The following is a 19674-nucleotide window of genomic DNA, read 5'->3' on the forward strand; positions in this document are numbered from 1 at the left end:
CGGTCCTGCGGAGAGTTAAGAGGGGAGAGGCGGGTGCTCAGGCCTTCCTAATGAAGATCAAGGGAGGCAAAACAGGAGGGCGGCATTCTTGGCTGGCGAGCGAGTGCGCTTTCCAAAGACCTGCACCCGCTGTTAGCTGCCCTGGAGAGGTCTGACCAACCCAGAAAGCAAAGAGAGAGAGAGTGTTTTGGCTGCACCCTGTCACCCACGCCCTCGGGAAACGGGAGGACAAGACACCCAGCAAAGGTTTCCAGCTTCGGGACGCTCCTCCCTTCCAGCCCGATCCAACTATCACGACGTTCCAGGTATCGGCCTGCACTCGTGAGAAGCCTTTGCTTTTTTTTTTTTTTTTTAAAAGCAGGCTTTGGACATCGGCTGGATATTTCACTTGCTGGCAGCGACAGAAAGAACGGGGCAGAGCTACTGTCTCGCGAAGGAGGGAATAACCCCATTCTCCTAATTCAGGATTCTCTCCCCAAACCACGTCCTCCTCACCTGCAAGCCGGAATGACGCAACAGCGTTGCAAAAGCTGTCCAGAGATTCCGAGCCGTCTGCCGGCTGGGAGGAGTGAGCGCAGTGACCGAGTATGGGGTGCCACGGCCCCGGGGTCTCTGTTCGAAAGTCCAACGTGTTCACTCATTGCAGTCAAAGTACCCCGAGGAGTAAGTTGGAGGCCTCATCTCCTTCCGCTCTCCGTCACGACAACGGGGGAAAACGCTGAGAAAGCAGCAGCCCCGGCTCTGCAGCATCCCGTCACCTGGAGGAGGCACGGCTCACTGTTTGGACACAGGCAGCTTGGGTCTCTGCAGATAACGGCGCCTCCACTTTATCGCAGACAACTGGGGGAATGCAAGATTCTCCCCCGGGAGCTGTTTATTCCGACATAACGGGGAAACGCGCACCGACGGAACGGTGGGACCGCGCTGACAATTTCCGCTCTGCTAATTACAACAAATTCTGCACTAGGAACGAGTCCTAGAAACATCTGTCTAATTTGTTGGGAAAAAAACCCCCTCACCCGTGCGTGTGTCTCTCCCCTCTTCCTACGCTGCTGACAAGAAACCTGTATTTTGTCAGAGCGATGCCAGCAGCAGCAGGTAGAAGGGTGCCATTACAACACAGGCTCGCGTTAGCGGCTCGGTACGTAATGAAACGTTTCAATTCCCCGGTTAATAAAGAAAACAGAGCTTTTGGCTACAGGAAGAGCGCGGTTTTCCCTCCTCTTTACTAGTTTAATGCGAATGCTTCTCTACTGCTGCTTGCTTGGGAACGGCAGGCTCCCTCTTCCAAAACCCCACGGGTTAACGCCGCGCGGCTTGCAGCGGGAAAGGGCTCCAGAACAGATTCTCCGCTCCGAAGAACACGACTCGAAAGAAAGAAACCTGCCAGCGTCGATAACGACCGCAGACGTTTCCTCAGGACCTGCCTTCCCAGCCTCTCCCCCACACGCTTCCCTGCACGCCTGCTCCAAGCCTAGCTACGCTCCCAGTCACCAAACTCACCCGTTTTGCTGCTAAAGCGTACGAAATTCCTGTCCCCGCAGCTCCCAAGCGCCCCGCTGTCTTCGCAGGAGACCCAAGATGAGCTCGCGCCCCGTCCTGCCTATCTGGGAGCTTCATCAAGCTGCAGAAGTTTCTGCGTTCCTTTGCCAAGGTTGGGTTTGGTTTTTTTTTTTCTCCTTCCCTTTCTTCGTCTTGAAGCCAGGAGGAACCTTAAGGCATAGCACCGGAGCGAAATAAAAACACGGAGGGAGCTTTTTCATTCTAACATAGAACAAAGGCTTTTATTGCACTTCTAGAAAAACCTGCATAGTCCTAACAAACAGGATTCCCCCCCCCACCCCCCGAACATTTGGTTTAAAACAACTGCCACCGCCGCCGCTCAGACGCCCAGTACAGGCTGCCCGCAAAAGGAAGTGCAAACGGGGCACATTTTTTACAGAAAGTCAAGTGGAAAAAAATACCCCCAAACCCCACCACCAGCAAACAAGGAGCCGATTCCAGCCCTCGCAGTTGTCATCAACGCTAATCCGGCACTGAAAATCCCCCCGAGGCGAGAAGGAAGTTTGCCTTCCGATCCAAGAGGGGAATATCCTCCGGGGCGGTGTGACCTCCCTCAACAACCGGTAAGCTATCGCTGTAGCACGACTGCGCGGGAGACAATCTTTACAGCCCCGTCCCGTCTCCTGTCGCTGCCACCACTTGCTCGTGCCTTCCTCAGAGGAAGACTCCTGCGTATTTTCTTTTAAAATACAAAAGGCAAACGCCCGCTTGACTCGACCAAGATACGCGGCTGCACGCGTGACTGCCCACGCGGTAGAGAGCGTCAGCCACCGTTCCTCTCTGCCTCCCGATCACACAACTCGGACCCCTGCTAGCAGGCGCTTGGCAAGATCTGAATGTATATGTCAATCTCTGGTCATTCAGGAAGATGTAAATTCGTCTGACAGATCAACGGCAGCTCGCAGCCCGGCTCACCAGAGGAGCCGGTCTCTTGCTCTGCTGCCGCCGCAGGCCCAGGGACCCGCGTCTAGAGAGTTGCCAGAACGGAAGACCCTCCCGAGATGGCCCGGGGACCCCACGGCAGGGGACGGTGCCGCCACGGACCCGGCGCCTCACGCCAGCACAGTGGTTCAGGTCCTTCGCGTTACCGCTCAACGTTTTATCTCAAAAGTGCAATACTGCTTTTTATTCGTTCGTATTTACAAAGAACACAGCTCTGAAGCCGAATCGCCCCTTTCTCTTCCCTCTCCCTTTCAAACGCTGCCCGACGGGAGGACCCCGGGCAGGCAGGTGGCCTGCGGTGTGTGTGTGTACCACGCCACGGCGGGGAGTACGCGGTCTATTTCACAGTCACGGTCGAGGCCCCGTGAATGGACTCCATCACGGCTGCAAACCGGCTGCAGAGGTCGTAGGGGGAGTTGGGCCGGATCTTCGGGGGCTCTTTCAGAACAATGACCTCGGTGGAGCAGTCGAGGAGCCGGGGGAGTAACTCGCCCAGCTTCATCTGCAGTTTCGCTGTCAAGGGGGAGAGGATGAAACAGTCAGTGGCACTGCAACGGTAAAAGACCAGATGGCAGAGGGCTCCAGGGCCGCGAGCTAAAAAGCTACGACGCCTTTCAGAGAACCGTCTCCCAGCGCTGGAAACCGCCCATCTCCCCCAGGCATGGATGAGCAGCGTCTGCCGAGGCAGAGGAGGCGTCGCACCAGCTGCCGGCCTGGGTCTCGCTCAGTCCTCGAGTCCTGCCCACCTACCCAGGGCTCGTAAAGAGGGAAGGCTCCGCTGCCACCTGGCTGCCCCGGGGACAGTGCCACGTCCCACCAGGGTATCGCGTTTTCCCAGCAAAGGCGCTGTACCGGCTGGCGAGTCAGAAGTTAACCACGCGTTCCAAGGCGACGCTCAAATGCTGACTTGGCATTTGAAGGAAACGGAGCGCGCTTTGCAGCCCGTAACGTCTCAGACCTCGGCAGGTCAGCCCGTACTGAGCAGGCGTCGTCCGGTCCTGGTAAAGGACTGTCCCCCAGGGGCAGGCCACACCGGTGCCACCGGACCGCGCGTTAGAGGACAGGCACTTCGAATGAAGGAACGCAGGCAGAAGGGGGTGACACTCGAGCTAGCTCACGCGACCCGGGAGGTGCAAGCAGCCTACTTCTGTTTCTTTAAAATCTTCCCCGTGGGTAAACGCCGTTGCGGCAAGGCCAAGGACGGGAAACCTGCCTATCAGCATACATTTATCCAACTTTTGTTCTTTACAACAGCGCTTCGAGAATAAACCTCTGTGGTTTTGCCTTATTCTCCCAGGGCAAGTTTACCCCCTGCTAATGACAAAACCCCTGTAATGACTCCCCAAACCTTCAGACACAGATCAGGGGGGTCGAAACCCATTTCTCGTACCGAAAACGACCTGAGAGGAGTCGTGGGAGCCCGACTCCAGACTGCAGAAGGAAATACAGAGCAAGAACAGCTATCCAGAACCGAAATTCAGCCATAAACTGACAAACCTCTCTTCAAAATGCAAAGATCCTCCGAATCTGCTCCCCCATCCGGTCTCCTGCAACGCGGGCCGTGTTTCTGGCCACAGGTAAAAGCTGTTCCTCCCTCCCAAAGGGGAGCACGCCTCTGCAACTCAGCCTGCCAGCGTTCACCTGCCATCTACGGGGAACCCTCCGTTCAGAAAGACAAACCAAACCCAAAACCCTTCTAAGGTAACGCGAAGCCCTTCTTTTGAAGTTGGCTTTTCGCATTTCAGGGAAGAGGAATCCTTCTTCTGCAGCTTTAATGCAAAAGAAGATTAAATTCCTCTACGGCATAATTCAACGGACGATTCAAACACATTCCTCCTCTCACAGTCGGAAGTACCCCAACGTGCTACAGTGCAAACGCCAGGGATCTCGGGAAGTGTTTTAAACGGTCCTGTTAATTCCTTTCTAGTTCGGATCTAGACACTGCTCTGCCCACAAACAGCATGACAAAGGGCAGGCCGGCAGCCGTTCCCTACCGTCCATGTCTTCTCGTCCCAGGTAGGAGCACCAGCGGTTTCTCATGACCTCGATGGCATCCAGGTCCTCTTTGGAGATCTCGAAGTTGTTCATGAGGTGCATGCAGGGGATGATCAGCTCGTTCAGGATGGTAATGCCCTCTGCCACACGAGCTTCTTCACAGCTTACGAACAGAGACGCTGCCACCTCGTTCAGCTTCTAGGGGAGGAGGGAGAATCAGGGGAGAGACCTTCAAAAAGCAAGCACGGAGCTCAGGTAATCAGCATGCTGTCGGGAAAGGCACGCGGCTCGGGCCCCTTCACCGATGGCCACGCAGCGACTAACAGAACCGGGCGCCAGGTTCTGGTGGAATAGTCACCTTTAACCACAGGAATCGCACCACAGGAAACAAACTGATAAATATATATATATATTCATATACATAGGTGTCACTTACTATATATACGTAGAGAATACAGGTAGCTTATTTACAATTCTGGTTTTAAGATGCCGAGATCCAGATCCGCCTTTACCCAGATTCCCTGAGAGCCATATGGCATATTCTTTCATTGAATTATTATTTCCTAGATTTCTATACTACTTACTTTGCTGGTACTCAGTAAGGGGCAGAAGCCACGGCAATAGGCACAAGAGAGAGTGTTACACCGGGCTTGTCAACCATGGACTGTGAACTAAAAACAAACGTCATTTTTACGCTGGTTTTTCGCCCCGGTGGAAAAGGACGTCATCTTGCGCTCAGAGAGAGAAAGCCATTAATATTAGAAATAAATACTGGGGGGGGGAAGGAAGCGAATGGACAGAAAACGATGCAACCACTGAGTTAACAACGCGAGGACCGAGTTAAAACCCAAGAGCACGTTCAGCAGCATCCGAACCTTCCCTGAAAATGCAGCACGTTAATTGAGCCTGCTCCTAACAGGGGACGTGCTACGGTCCGATTCCCTGGGCAATGCACGCCGAGCAGCCGGTAAGTGAACGGCGCCACAGGAGCCGACGTCACCCGGGCTGCTCCCTCCCCTCCTCTCTAAGAACGAGCGTAGAGCTCCTCGATACAAACCAGGAGACACTTCCTTCTGTACAAGGCAATCAGCGACTCGTTCACTCCTCTGTTGGTTCCTTTCACCAGCAGCTTGGTGTTGCTTTGGTAGGCGTAGACCAGGTAGGTGAGCGACTCCTGGAACCTAGGAGAAGAGTGTCAGATCTCCAGCCCACAGGCTCTGCCAGGGTCACAGCTGCAGCGCAGTCAGCCGTGGCAGCTCAGGAAATACTCTCCATTCGGCCCGAATGGTCACTAGCATCAGGCCTGACAGGAAAAACTTTATTTCCTTGGCAAAAATGAACAGACGCCCTGCGTCAAGCAATTAAAGTTCCTTTTTTGCCCAGTGTGCCAAACGAGCACCTCAGGAAGAGCCCCTGAAAGCCAAGTTGGTGTACAACTTAGCCTGAGCGTGAAGACCTTTTTTCATATTGCTCCGGGAACTTTGCACTCTGGGAGAGCGCTCAAAGACGTGCAGGTGAAAACACGTTTTCAGTTCCTCTACATATTTCTAGCTTATAAACCCCTGGTGAGAAAAGAGAAGAGCTGACAGAGAGTAGGTCACTTCAGGGAAGCTCTAATGCGCTCTCGCCCAGCCTCTTGTCAATTTGCCCACCTGAATTCGGCGGTTCATCGCTGGTAACCGCCTCAGAATTCAATTCTGTTTCCATCCATGAATAATTTCTGAAAGCCAGTTTATTTTCCGGATTGGAAAAATACTTTTCAAACTACAAACCTTTCACAAAACGGCACTGTCCTTCTCCATACTGCACTATTTATGTAAAACACGGGTTCTGAAACAGTAGGGAGAAAAAAAGGCCCTTTTCAAATTCTCGAGAGTCTAGAGAACTCCAAAGCCTGTGTCTGCGCAAAGTAGAACGTCCAATTCAAGACAGTTTAATTTTAATACAGGTCTCCAAAGTTTGGGGGGGGGGGGGGGGGGGGGGGGGACGGCAATCACTCCTGCAAACCCATCTCCGGAAATGAAAATACCAAGCTCTGCTTCAGAGAGGGAAAAATTAGGGGAAGCTCTAAGAAACTAGCTAGTACCTCATCATAATGTTTAAACTGTTAACCGAGGTTGGCTGTGGATTCGAGAAAGGGCGATCAGCAAGTCAAAAAGAAAACCCATCGGCCCCAAATACAAGACTGAACTCAAACTGGCCATCGCGGGTCAGAAAGGAGGAGTTCTGTCACAGTGGCCTCTATTTCTAGGCTACAGCTTATCTCATCCAAACACACAATTAAAAGCAACTTACTTTCTATTCTGGTAGAGCTCCAACCCTGTCAGCAGGTAAACTGACACCTTGCGAAAAAGACTGTAGTCTTCGTGCCATCTCTGTTGAGGAGCAGCAAGAAAGCTGAGCGTCAGCTTCACCCGTAACACGCACACGCGCGTTTGACATTCCTTCGCAACTCAAAAGCGTATCAGGTTTTACCCTTCGAAGGGTTTAAACATCTCTCATAAGCGACACATACATCAATTTAGTCAACTGCACGGACATTCCTCAAAACTCAGGAGACTTCCAGTGTATTCCTTCTCCCTTTCTGCATCCTCCCGCAGACACGCGCTGCAGGCGGCAAGGAAGCTGCCGACAGGCGCGCCAGCGACTGCTGCATTGGCCGGGCGCCGCGCCACGCTCCCCGCTTCCCACGTGCTGCTTTGGGCAGCACCAGTTGTGACAGCGCGAAGGATCAAAGGCGGCCCTCTGGTCCCTTACCTTGTACTCCTCCATATCGACATCGTCAGGACCGATTTCTCTCAGCTTTGCTCGTGCTACCTTCATAATGCTAATTGACCTGCTCCGTGTAAGCAGAGATGGAGAAAATCAGAACAACGGCCCCGGCTGCTTCCAGATGAGAAAAGCCTCATCTCGGAATCCACGGCACAAACCTTTCGTCGTAGCTGAGGTTTTTGTCCGCAAACTGCTCAAGAAGGGTCCGTTCCACCACCTGCTGGGGAGCATTGTTTTGCAGGAAGTAAACGAGCACGTGCTGCAACCGGGCGTCGTTCTGAGGGGTCGGGGTCTCTTTGGCGAGCAGGTAGAGCCTGGAGTACTCCTCGTGGAACGCCTGCCAACGAGACGCACGTACTCACACCTCCACTCTCCTGCCCGTGGGAATGCCGCAGCAGCCGATACGAAGCTTAAACCTGTCCTGCAACGACGGGGTTCCCGCGGGCGATACCTAGCCTCCGCTGCTTGCTTATATTCTAGCAGTGAACGGAAGCCTACGAACACCTGGAACTACAAACAAAAGGCATCCACGCCAAGGCAAACCACATGCATGAAGCGTGCGCTTTTCACGAGCCCCGAGGTGGCGAAATGCCTTTCAGAGAAGGGGGCGTATAGCTGCCTTAGACAGTCTTGGTAATCCTCTTGCAAGTGCTGAGGTTGTCCACATGGATTGTAACACGCTTGTATCTCTAGTAAGGCGCAAGAGCCTCTTGTGATTTATACTCCTGTAGAGTAATAGCACGGGCGACTTCTCCCATGCCGCGTTTTTAGTTAAATCTACCTGCCTGTAAAATCTGACACCAGCTTCAATATTCAGCAGTGCTTATTCTTTCAAATCCCTCTGTTCAACGCATACGTTTCTGGAGGACACATTTTACAAGAGAGGTCGCAGTAAGCATGCACGCTCAGGACCAAAAGGAAAATTTCACGAGTGCTGGTTTATTTTTCTGACGATCGCCCTGCGGTCCTAGACAACAGGTTCTGAAAGGCACGCAGAGAAAGCCTACGTTTTATAATCCAGATCAAGAGGGAATTACCAATACTGAAAGAATAAGCAGAATAAATAGTGGAAAGTGAAGGGAAAAAAAAAAAAGAAAAAAAAAGGCTGCTGTTTCTCCTGGGAGGAGGGAGCTCTTACAGGCTCTAAGAATTGTTTGGAACTGAAGGACGTGTTGTCACAATACGAGAGCAGAAACAGAAATGCAGGACAGAGAGGCCATTAACTAAAAGAAAAACTGCACAAATCACTCCCTTCGCATTCTTGATTAGGTCAATATAGCATAGATTCTTCATTCCGTGAAAGCAGACATCCATACTACCGGATTTAGCAAACAAGTAAGATACCTTAACAAGCCCCGCTTCAGACCCATCTCGATCAAAGGTCTGGCGGGCTTTTGCAATAGCCAGGATGACACCTTGCATGGCCGGACTCAGCATCACCTACCACGAAAGCAGGAAAAGAAGCACAAACAAGAACAAGGAAAACGGTAACAGACAGGGAAAGAAGAGAAGGCACGGTGAAGGAAGGAATAAATTTTCGAAAGATAAGGTTTACAGGCAATCGTATGAATACAGGTGGAATAAGCCACAGCTGCGATTTACTTGTATGCTACTTACTCCACCTACCACGTGCACTTTACATGCAGGCTTTTTTAAGCACTTAAAGGTCTAAAGGCTGGTCACTCCGAGCCCTGAGTTTGTACATTCAGCAAGCGAGAACGTAAAGCACGCTAGCCAGAACCCCTCCGCGTCCCACTCAATCTTCTGAAGCAATACACGTAAGAGAGCAGTGCCTCGCAGCAGAGCATGTCGTCGTGCCAACTTCACATGAGTATATATTAAGCGTACTCAGGGAGTAACGGTCTCGGTATTGATGTGAAGTCCGAGCGCACTTGTGGAAAAGACTGAACTTCCAAAACACCGCTTGAGTACGTATGAGTGCAGTTAAACAGTCGGATTAAAAAGAATCAGTAGCCAGGCTACTGTCAGTTATGCCATTAGCGGTTAACGTTCTCTGAGAGAGGGGACGAAACTCTAACTGAAGACAGTAAAGAGGCTTGTAAACAAATTAATGCCACTAGAATCGGTTTTGATACAGTTGTGCCAGAAAGACGACTTTCAAGGAACAACGTGCAGATCTAACGATTGAGCGCTTTTACAGAGCTGCTTTCCTGATGGCGTTTAGAAACGAAATTACTGAACGATTTGGTCTGGCCGCCTTCGTTTCCACAGTGGGAACACGTGCTTTGCAAACGGCATTGTTTCCGTGACAGCCTGCTATCGCACCCAATCTTGAGAAAGCTCAAAGCCAGCTAACTACAAAGATATAGGTTAATGACCAGCCGTAATTAACCCCTGCACTGGGATCTGTACCTCCTCATTATATCCGTCTGCATCGGATCTAACAGGAATCTTCCCCACGCTGGGGATTTCCACTTCAGAGACCTGTGAGCTAGTTTGGGCAGCAGACTCTGTTTCCTTAGCGTCCTGTGGTTGTTCTGCCTGAACTGTAAGGGCTGTGTCTCCCGGTTGGGCCTTCACTGGTTCTACCTCCTTGGGCTGTGGCCAGGAAGAAAAAGAAGAAAAGGAGTAAGAAAAACCAAAGCAAAACACAGGAAAGCAAAAGGGGACCGAGTGCAACGTGGCACAGCTACAGAATTACACAGAAATGGAAAAAGCAAAGGTCTGTCCAGGAGAATAATAGAGAGACACGAACGGGTTGCTTCCTGGGCCAGGGCCCAGCTCCTACCTCGCAGAGAGCTGCCTCAACGCCGTTCTTTTCATAGGCGTCGGCGGTGTTTGCAATGGCCTTGGCAGTCTGCTCCTTGGCAATCATGGCGTGTTCAGAGGAGAGAGAGCGCACGCTCTGCTCACAGACTGAAGACTGATCTGTTGGGACAGAGGTGTGGTATTAGTGAGCACGAACGGCAAGATTTCTTCTCCTCTCTCGTTCTCAAATGCTGTGTAGCTTCTTGTCTATGCGGGATTGAACAGCTGCTGCGTTCATCCCAGAGGTGAAGGCATTTCACCGTGAGCCTGTGCACACCCCTTTTCCGTGGGTATGGCACACACCATCAGGGATTGCCGAGTAACGCTTTCCCGCTCCAGAGGACGGCACTCCAACATCTTCTACTTGATATTTATTTAAAAAAAAAAAAAAAAAAAAGGTCTGGAAGTGAAATGAGATTATCCCATTATGATTATATGAATGGAAAATAGCATTTCTGGTGACAAGCCTGGAAGGACGCACATGCAAAAATAGCAGAATAGCCTTTCGTATTGCCAGGACAGAGCCTCCACCAGCTGCCTTTCCCACCTCATCAACAGTTTCTCCTCAATACCTAGAAATTTATGCAAGGCTCCGACACAGCGGTAGTTTTGGCCAGCTGGCTGTTACTGGTTTCAACACGGTTTGCAAACTCAGACCTGGTATTACCTGCTCCCGATTCAGAAGAGAGGTCCTGCGACTCAGAAGCAGGTGAAGGCTCCATCTGAGGAATCTTGCAAGATTGCTCCTCCTCCCACTCCTCGGCCTCCTGCTCGAGTCGCCAGTTGTCCTCCTGGATGTAGTGTCTCAGCTCCGGGGGCAAGGCTTCGACTTCCTTCTCAAACTGTCCAACCTCTGAGCCATCATCCTTGTCTGGAAGAAATGCAGGACTGGCATATAACGAAACACACAGTAGCAGGACACCGCCATTAGAGACTAAACAAATACGCCATATTATGGAAAGCCACAATCAAATTGGCCGAGGGATAAATGGGGGAAAAAAGCAACTTTCTACTAGCTTTGGAATTCAAGATGGCTCATAAGCAAAAGTGCTAAAGTAAAGACGAATCGACAGAGTTATCTGAAACAAAAAACAGTTTGGTTCTACCACTGGATGGCATTTATCACGGGGAAATTCCAGAAACAGCGCCTGCTGATGCCGTAGGTCAGAAATCCATCCTTGTTCAAGGGCTACCGCTGTACAGGTGTCCTTGTTTCGGCTGGGATAGAGTTAATTTTCTTCCCAGTGGCTGGTACAGTGCTGTGTTTTGGATTTAGGATGAGAATAATGTTGACAACACGCCGATGTTTTAGTTGTTGCTAAGCAGTGCTTACACCAGTCAAGGACTTCTCAGCTTCTCGCGCCCTGCCAGCGAGAAGCCAGGAGGGGGCACAGCCAGGACAGCCGACCCAAACCGGCCAAAGGGGTATTCCATACCATACGACGTCATGCTCAGTACATAAACTGGGGGAAAGCTGGCCGGGGGGTGGGGACCGCTGCTCGGGAACTGGCTGGGCATCGCTCGGCGGGTGGTGAGCAACTGCATTGTGCATCATTTATTTTGTATATTCTTCTATCATTACTTTCCCTTCCTTTTCTGTCCTATTAAACTGCCTTTATCTCAACCCACGAGTTTTACTCTTTTTTTTTTTTCCCCTTCTCAATTTTCTTCCCCAATCCCACTGTCAGGGGTGGGGGGGGAGCAGCGAGCGAACGGCTGTGTGGTGTTTAGCTGCCCGCCGGGTTAAACCACAACAACAGGAAACAGTATTTAAACTGCCAGTAGCCGGAAAATTCACAATTCACCTGGAGACGTCGTACCTACAACACTACATAGCGTATAAAGGTAGGGAACTGGACGGGTTCCAAAGCCTGAGTGTCACGCTGGTATTTCTCAGCACTTTTTAGATCTGCTTCAGTATTCAGTTCTAAAATTGCACAAAACCCAAGCAGTATCAGGTTTAGACAAGTCTTAAAATTTATCAAAGGCAAATGCCAATTCTCTACGCCAGATATTTCTTATGTGCCCGCTGTAAAAGCAAAGCGTCTTTGAAAAACAACAAAAATTGCATTAAATGGGGGGGGGAAATCATGGGTTCATTTCAGAAACGGAACTGCCATAGGAAAACAGACAAAGAACAACCTCCAGATCCTCATCAGCCACATTTAGCAATGAACAGAATGCCAGTTCGCCATTGTTTCTTGCTATTTATTACATCAGAATGAACCACGCGTGAAATTATTAGGTTCTTCTACAGCTGTTTGCCATGTATAGTGCCACGTGCACGATAATTTCTCCACATAACTATTTATACATTGGCACTGCAAACATACTTGCGAGTCTAAGCCACTGTTACCAATAACTCATGCGCTAGGAAAGGCTGCGCAAAAAAAGAGCCCGTTTAGGTTCAATATAGCGATATCGCTAAAAAACAAGCCCACAAGTCGGAAAGGGTGATAAAAATGGGAGAAATAAAGTAGGAGGCGTTTCACGTGCCCTTATAAAAGAAACACTGGCATATAAACTGTATAAAGAATCCAAGTGAAAAACACCAGCAGTAGAGGCATGTTGAAAGCGGCGAATGGGGAGCTTGAATATTCATACACGTTAATAATACATAAAGTACTGTACCTAATCTCACCCGTGCAGTTCTTTCTTCAGTTTTCAACCCTATCAGGGATTTAGAAATGAATTGAGTACGGAGCAAATTATTTCACTTCTATCTGGGGTGAAGTTTTTTGCGCAGTCGAAAGACAACTGTGCCAAAGAGAAGCTGAGGAACATAACGATCACGCAGGCTAGAGAGACACGATAATACACAAATGTCTAATTAACCAGCAGTTTTGGCTCCAGTACCTGCAACAAAGCGGGACACCTTATCACTTATGTACATCAGGCAGTAGGCACTGGCATTCTTCAAGCCTCCGAATGAATCTCGCTCCAATTCTTCCCACGACGATTCCGTCACTGAGATGTCATTGTATTTGAGCCAGCTTTTTCGAGGCTGGTCGTATATGTAGGCCCAGTAGTGACCAGCATTTGCTTGCCCTTCGTGTACCAAGACCGCGTGCAAACGATAGGGAACCTGCAAGTTCACATGGACATAGTTTGCAGACGTACTTTTAGCAAATGAATTTGTCCGACCTCTGTACGAAAATTGCAAACACGTTCATAGCTGCAGCCTGGTACAAGACTCTCGATTCACATGGTACATTTCCTACTAAGTGAGAGCTGGCTTTTAAGGGAAAAAGCAGCAAGATTTTCATACCGAATCCTTTCTCTGCTTCATCATAACGTTGGGATTTTTTTAAATAAGGCGGACAACTTAAACTGACGGCTACTGACAAAAAACAGTATCGGCCACATCAGTTTAATATTTACCTAACGAAGCTGCATTTCTTACCTGCTGGAGGAGAGGGTCGCAGTACATCTGTTCGATGGACAGGTTGATTCTGGTAATAGACTCCTTCAGATCTGCCAAGAACGTCACGAAGGAGAGAAACGCGTCAAAATTAATGACTACTCATCAGGCTACGCTGGCCCCGTTCACTTCGAAAAGTTTGAAGCCACGCAGTAACTAGCAAATACACTTAACGCCAGGGCTGAAGCCTGCACAAGAGCAGTTGTGGATCACGACTCATCCAGGTGAAGCAACAGAGGGGAAATCAGGCTGGCGTTCAACAGAAAAACCACAACAAATACATCCGGGGCCAACCTTGCACGTCTTGTTCAATCTCGTTTCTCCATCGCTGCAGGCACGTCCGAACAAGGTTCAGCTCTTCCTCGGAAACCACGTGAGGAGCTGGCCGTTCAGACATTTCTGCTGGCGAACCAGAAGGCTGGAGCGGCGTACTCGCTTTTTGCTGCGGCGAGGGATTTGCCAAAAAGAAAGCTGCATCTTCAGTCCCAGCATCCTTCCTTTCCAGTGTGCTGTGAACCAAAATCCAAGAGTAGTGGACAGCTTTTTCAGTCTCTCTCTTGTTTTTTCTCTTTTTGCAAAAGAATATGAAATAAACCAAACAACAACTGCTCCAGAGCCAGAGCAGGATTTCCCTCCCAGGACGGTAGAAAATGTAAAGAGAACAAGTACGTTGAAATGTACCTCTACCTTAACAGACCAAATTAAAATATGGGACAAACAAAAGCTAAAATGCTCACAGACCTCTGTAAGCACAGATCCACAACGAGCAATTCTAAAAATTCCTTCCCCTGCTACTATGAAACTCATGTATTTACTCAGCTTAATTTAGAGTGTAAACCAACCGTGCTGGCCAGGTTTGTAACAATCCAATATTGCAGTAATTTACTGGTTGATGAAGCAAAAAAATTAGTAGCCTAACCAAAAAGAGCACATAATTTAACTCAGAATTGCTGCTTAGACAAGGAATATGGAATATATGGTGATGCTTTTGGAAAAGGAAAAAGAACAGAGTAGATGCGGTGTTATATTTACACAAACAGAACCAAACTGCGAGCAAAGTAGCAAGTGACTACTTGCACGGGCATTCGTACATTACAGCATCATGCTCACAAGTGCTCGGATAAAAAATCCGCTTTTAGAATCACAGAATTGTAGAATCATTTAGGTTGGAAAAGACCCAAGATCATCAAGTCCAACCATTAACCTGGCACTGCCAAGTCCACCATGAAACCACGTCCCTGAGCGCCAGGTCTACACGTCTTTTAAATACCGCCGGGGATGGTGACTCCACCACTCCCCTGGGCAGCCTGGTCCAATGCTCGACAACGCTTTCAGTGAAGAAATTTTACCTAATATCCCATCTAAACCTCCCCCGGTGCAACTTGAGGCCGTTTCCTCTTGTCCTATCGCCAGTTACTTGGGAGAAGAGACCCACACCCACCTCGCTACAACCTCCCTTCAGGCAGTTGTAGAGAGCGATGAGGTCTCCCCTCAGCCTCCTTTTCTCCAGGCTGAACAACCCCAGTTCCCTCAGCCGCTCCTCCTAAGACTTGTGCGCCAGACCCTTCACCAGCTTCGCTGCCCTTCTCTGGACGCGCTCCAGCACCTCCATGTCCTTCTTGTAGCCAGGGGCCCAAAGTTTAGAACGCAAACCAGGAGCTTTTAGCTGAAAGGCAAAGTGTTCTCCTATGAATTATTTTTATTGCTGTTTACTAACCCATTCGGCTGCGAAAGCACATCCGAAACACGAGGCTCGGCTTGGGACTGCAGGAGTGTTGTCTGAGGGTCCTGAGCAGAAGAAACAACTACAGCTGGCTTTGTAGCGATGAATTCGAGAACATACTGGAGCATGTCGGGCAGCGGAAAGCGGGCTGGGCCAGAGCCGTATTTCATGTACCTACAGAAAAAACCAAGATGTTGCATGAACGAAGGAGCGTGACTGGTTGGTTAAACCTGAAGGGACAACAGAGGAGCAACAGGAAAGAAAAGTCCCGGATCGGGACGGAGACCGTTTCACCAGTGAAGGAAGGAAGGGAAAAACCCAGGTGATGCAAAGGGACGCACTCACCACCTGCCACCAGTGGACCTTGGAAGCCTTGAGGCTGCGGGGCGCCGCTCAGCAGCAGCCAAAACACCGCTGTGCCATCAGCACCGTTTTAGTCACAAAAACAAACCGGCTGCCGTGGAGACAATTAACTCCACCCCAGCCAGACCCCGCGGGATGCTACACGCGGGCCTAAACATAAATTGTTTTCATGATGCCCACCGGAACCTCACCAAGCACGGACACCACCAGGGCTACTGCGACGCAGCGCACCTCTTTGCCTGCCGCTCGGTTCACAGAACTGTCATTTTAAAAAATGAAAACCGTAAGGAAGTTTAATGCTGACCAAAAGGACTTCTTTACACAAAGCACCTGGAAAATGAAACCTTCTGGTTGTCCACAAACCAGATCTTTGCTATCGATCTCCTTCCTTCCCCAATCCATAATGCCAAATGCTAAGCCGGAGGGGACATCTAATATAAAAAATAACGTAGATTCTTTTTAATGTATTACTGGCCTTCCTCACTGAAACTTGCCAACATAGCTGACAGTGACAATTGTACTGTTTAAAGAATATTTTTCTTGTAACAGCATCAGTAATATTCAGAAACCATCAAAACCACGAGTTTGTTTTTGAAAACGCACTTCTCGCTCCACACTTCTCGGAACAAACCCGGTTCTGTTTGTCCTTCCTCTACAAGTTTCTCCTCTATCGGAAAGCTCATTCGAAAGGAAGCATTTGCCCGCTCCGACAGGGCACAAAAATAAAGCTAGCTGACTACCTACCCTTCCAGCTTCTGCTGCAGAATCACCATTTTCTCCTTCAGTCTCTTCATTTCTTCTCTCTTCATCTGAATAAGCTCTTTACTGCAGTAGAGGTACCTGAACGGAGAAATACAGAGCCCCGCCCACATGAGATTTGTTTGCCTCCAACATCCGCAATCTTTCATAAATATTTTAGAATCCTTCCTTGCTCACCCATACGACCTTTTTAATTTCTTTAATTACAAGAAAGCAATAGCTTTAAACGTACCGTACAACAGAACAACTCACCTGTCCATATAAATAGTCTGGGGAAATTCTAGCTTGGTGTGAATTTTCTCTGGCTGTCCTAGTGACTGATTGAACTCAAATCGGGAGAGTTCAAAGGTCAGTACTGGTGGGAGTTTTGTAAACCAGCGCTGTAACAAAAGCAGAAATGCCCCCAGAGGGACTTGTTTTAAGATGACTGCTAAACGGCACATTTTAGACCGATCCTAAATGATTTTAGGCTGAGCCTAAATGTCTGTCTGTCTTTAAATACTGATGTAGCATATATTTTGTTCACAGACTGACTAGTCAGAAAGCCAAATTTTACGAGATTAAAATTTCCGCTTCTATTTTACATTTTTACTGTGAAAAAGCCTCATAATAGCTTTCAGAAAGTTACGTTTCATTGCCTGACGCATACAGCTTGATGGATTATTAACAGGTCCAGCACTGAATTTTACAAAATTAGCAGACGCTACACGAACTCTGGATGTCAGCTAAGAGCCTCCAAGAGAGTTCTTTTCTAATGTAGATCGCATGCAATGATGAAGAACAAAGTGGAAGTCCTTAAGCAGCGTCCGATTCCTTATCCTCTCTCGGTCTATTCACAAACTACTCAACTGAGGAGATTCAGAGAAGAAACCCCACTGTCTGTACGTTTCGTACGCTGTTTCAAAGAGCCATGCCGAAAGAAAAATTCTCGGTTGAATTTACGCTTCCTCTCTCCCTTCCTGGGTTCACAAATACTTCCAGCATCCACTGCCAGAAGTCTCCTTCACCTACCTTAGCATGGCACCACCCAGACAATGCTCCCTGCTGGACTCGGGATGAGCACACTAAGCTCGTTTGCCTTTGCAGGACTCGTGTCAGATGTCCTGCCACAATAAATCTGCCCCACACCGAAGTGCAACAGCACCTCTGTAGGTCTGAAATATTTATGACGAAAGTGTCTGTTTTTTTTTAATCATTTTTAAAAAACTTTGGAAGGAAATGGCCAAGTAGCAGAGCTTTTTGAGAAGAAGCCCAACCTTCAGAACAAGAGAACATAAAAACAGAGAAGGAACGATTTACACACCTATTATCTAGGAGAAATGTAAGTTCTTGTTAATCCCACTGGTGCTTTGAGCTTCAGTACACTCACCTACGTTCTCAAAAGACAAAACGCACCTTATTCTCTACGTCCCCTATCATGCAGTCCTCTAGCCACGACATCCTAGGAAGTGAAATTAAGATGCAGAGTTTTTCCAGCCAGATTTCTCAGACATAAAGCCAGAGCCTTTTCCTTCTATCCGTACAAAGAACGATTAAAACATCTCTACGATTAGTCCAATTTCCCCTTATCTTTTGGAAAAGGATCTGGCAGAAGTAAAAATCTTGGATTGAAAAGAACCTGCCCGATTAGCTCCCTACGTCCCTTTGCCTCTGGCACCAGCCTACATCAGTTTCACCTACATCTGCTGTAAATGCGCTCGAACAGCTTCAGGCAGGAACCAGGAAAGCCAGAAACAAACATTTGAGTCCGGAGTCGGACAGGGCTTGCCCGCCCAAGACTTCATTTCTCCTTTGCTAGTTTAAACCACAGCAACACATTTTTCAGACGTTTTCACGGAACTGAAAAACCCCTCCCTGTCCCCTCTACACCAGACACCTTTGCAAATTTCTTAACGTTACTTCCCCGTCTTTCTCTATGCTAACTTCTCAGCTGCTCTTACACATGCGGGATGCTGAATGTAATGGTACACCTTCACTTTCTACTTTGCTGCAACTAAGTATTTTATGATTGGTTCGTGATTTGCGAGATTTAAAAAAAAAAAAAGGAGAAAAAAAATCAGCACAGTCAGAAGGTAAGAGTGAAAATGAGAAGAAAAAAAACACACACTGTAATAGGGAGAAAGATACAAATTCCAAATGGCATACCATAGAGTTAAGCACTGTACTTTTACCCTCCGAAAATATGGAGGCAGTGGTTCTCCCCCTACTCAGGTACAGGTAGGCTTCAACAGAAAGAGAGAGACTTTATCACACTTGCATCAGAAGCAGATGTTTACCTTTTCAATTTAAAACAAACTCCTCGAACTGGTTATATAGGACAACACATCTTTACAAATAAGCAAAGACCTAGTGTCTCACCACGTAACACTGACATACATTTCTGCGAGATTCCAGGTATCCAGAAAATATTTTGCATTCGATTCTTAGGAAATGTTTACAATTGCCATTTAAAGTTATCAAAATATACTGAGACACCCCTGCACTGTATGCGTTGCATTTTTCTGCAGCAGGCAACCAAAAGCTCAAAAACAAAACGTAAAACGAACCTCCTGTCCATACTTCACTGCCTGAGATGCTGTCGCCTCATCCATTTCTCCCTCCACCATGGCTCCTTCCAAGCACTCATTCAAGTTTCGATAACCATTTACCTGAAGGGGATACTGACCGAAGGCTTCGATCTTGGAAAAAGTATTGCCTGGATGAGACGGAAACGATACAAAACCCGTGAACTAATAACTTCAGAGAACAAAAAAATCTCTCGTTAACTCAGGAGTTTGTTGTCAGCACCAGTCAGAGGCGCTACTTGCAAGAACTGAACCGCATATAGCGCTCTGTATACACGTCTGTCAGGGTAAGCCTCCTTATAAACAAGTGCTTTCAAGTACATGAGCACTTGCGAGTATTTAACATTCTCAGGAGACAGACTTCATAAATGCTACAGACAATTTTATCTTTTAAATATTGCTACAGACAATATTTATTTTTGCGAGTTTAAAGAACTAGGCAATTCCATCAGGAATCTGCAACAAAATCCCGTGTCGTCACTGCTAGAAATCGAAACACTCAAAGGAGTTAAAAAGTGGATCTACCAAACCCTTCACTCACCCTCGTGGACACCCTCAGTCAAGAAGGTCCCGTAGAAAAGTTGTACCATCGGGTTTTCAGATTTGTCCCCAGGGCTCCTGTTTCAGAAAGAAAAAGCGCACGTTCGTTTGCAGCTGTAGGCTGCAAAAAAGCCCCAAGTCATAATCCAAGCCTTTGCTTGGGAATCTTCCTACAGTCAAAAGTAAAGCTTTCTGTCCAAGCACGAAATACAGAGGAAGCTTCTCGTCTGTTTCCATACTCGAAAGCACATTCTAACACTTAC

General features: G+C 48.5%; 1 protein-coding gene across 3 annotated transcripts in view; it reads right to left on the reverse strand.

Moving 5' to 3' along the window:
* Nucleotides 1-1762: 1762 nt before the first annotated feature.
* Nucleotides 1763-19674, reverse strand: part of USP28 (ubiquitin specific peptidase 28) — a 27499-nt gene continuing 9587 nt past the window's right edge. For all 3 annotated transcript variants that reach the window (XM_009323554.1, XM_009323552.1, XM_009323553.1), the window contains exons 9-26: nucleotides 19413-19489; nucleotides 18854-19002; nucleotides 16560-16687; nucleotides 16293-16388; nucleotides 15180-15359; nucleotides 13757-13971; nucleotides 13445-13515; nucleotides 12898-13126; nucleotides 10709-10912; nucleotides 10022-10161; nucleotides 9646-9831; nucleotides 8617-8712; nucleotides 7431-7609; nucleotides 7258-7336; nucleotides 6796-6875; nucleotides 5558-5681; nucleotides 4500-4698; nucleotides 1763-3018 (exon numbers count right to left, since the gene is read on the reverse strand). In XM_009323554.1, coding sequence (XP_009321829.1) covers nucleotides 2843-3018; nucleotides 4500-4698; nucleotides 5558-5681; nucleotides 6796-6875; nucleotides 7258-7336; nucleotides 7431-7609; nucleotides 8617-8712; nucleotides 9646-9831; nucleotides 10022-10161; nucleotides 10709-10912; nucleotides 12898-13126; nucleotides 13445-13515; nucleotides 13757-13971; nucleotides 15180-15359; nucleotides 16293-16388; nucleotides 16560-16687; nucleotides 18854-19002; nucleotides 19413-19489 — 2608 coding nt within the window. In that variant the 3' untranslated portion in view covers nucleotides 1763-2842. The remainder of the gene's footprint in view (nucleotides 3019-4499; nucleotides 4699-5557; nucleotides 5682-6795; nucleotides 6876-7257; nucleotides 7337-7430; nucleotides 7610-8616; nucleotides 8713-9645; nucleotides 9832-10021; nucleotides 10162-10708; nucleotides 10913-12897; nucleotides 13127-13444; nucleotides 13516-13756; nucleotides 13972-15179; nucleotides 15360-16292; nucleotides 16389-16559; nucleotides 16688-18853; nucleotides 19003-19412; nucleotides 19490-19674) is intronic.

Source organism: Pygoscelis adeliae, unplaced genomic scaffold (assembly GCF_000699105.1).
Source record: "Pygoscelis adeliae isolate BGI_AS28 unplaced genomic scaffold, ASM69910v1 Scaffold275, whole genome shotgun sequence".
Taxonomy (NCBI): domain Eukaryota; kingdom Metazoa; phylum Chordata; class Aves; order Sphenisciformes; family Spheniscidae; genus Pygoscelis; species Pygoscelis adeliae.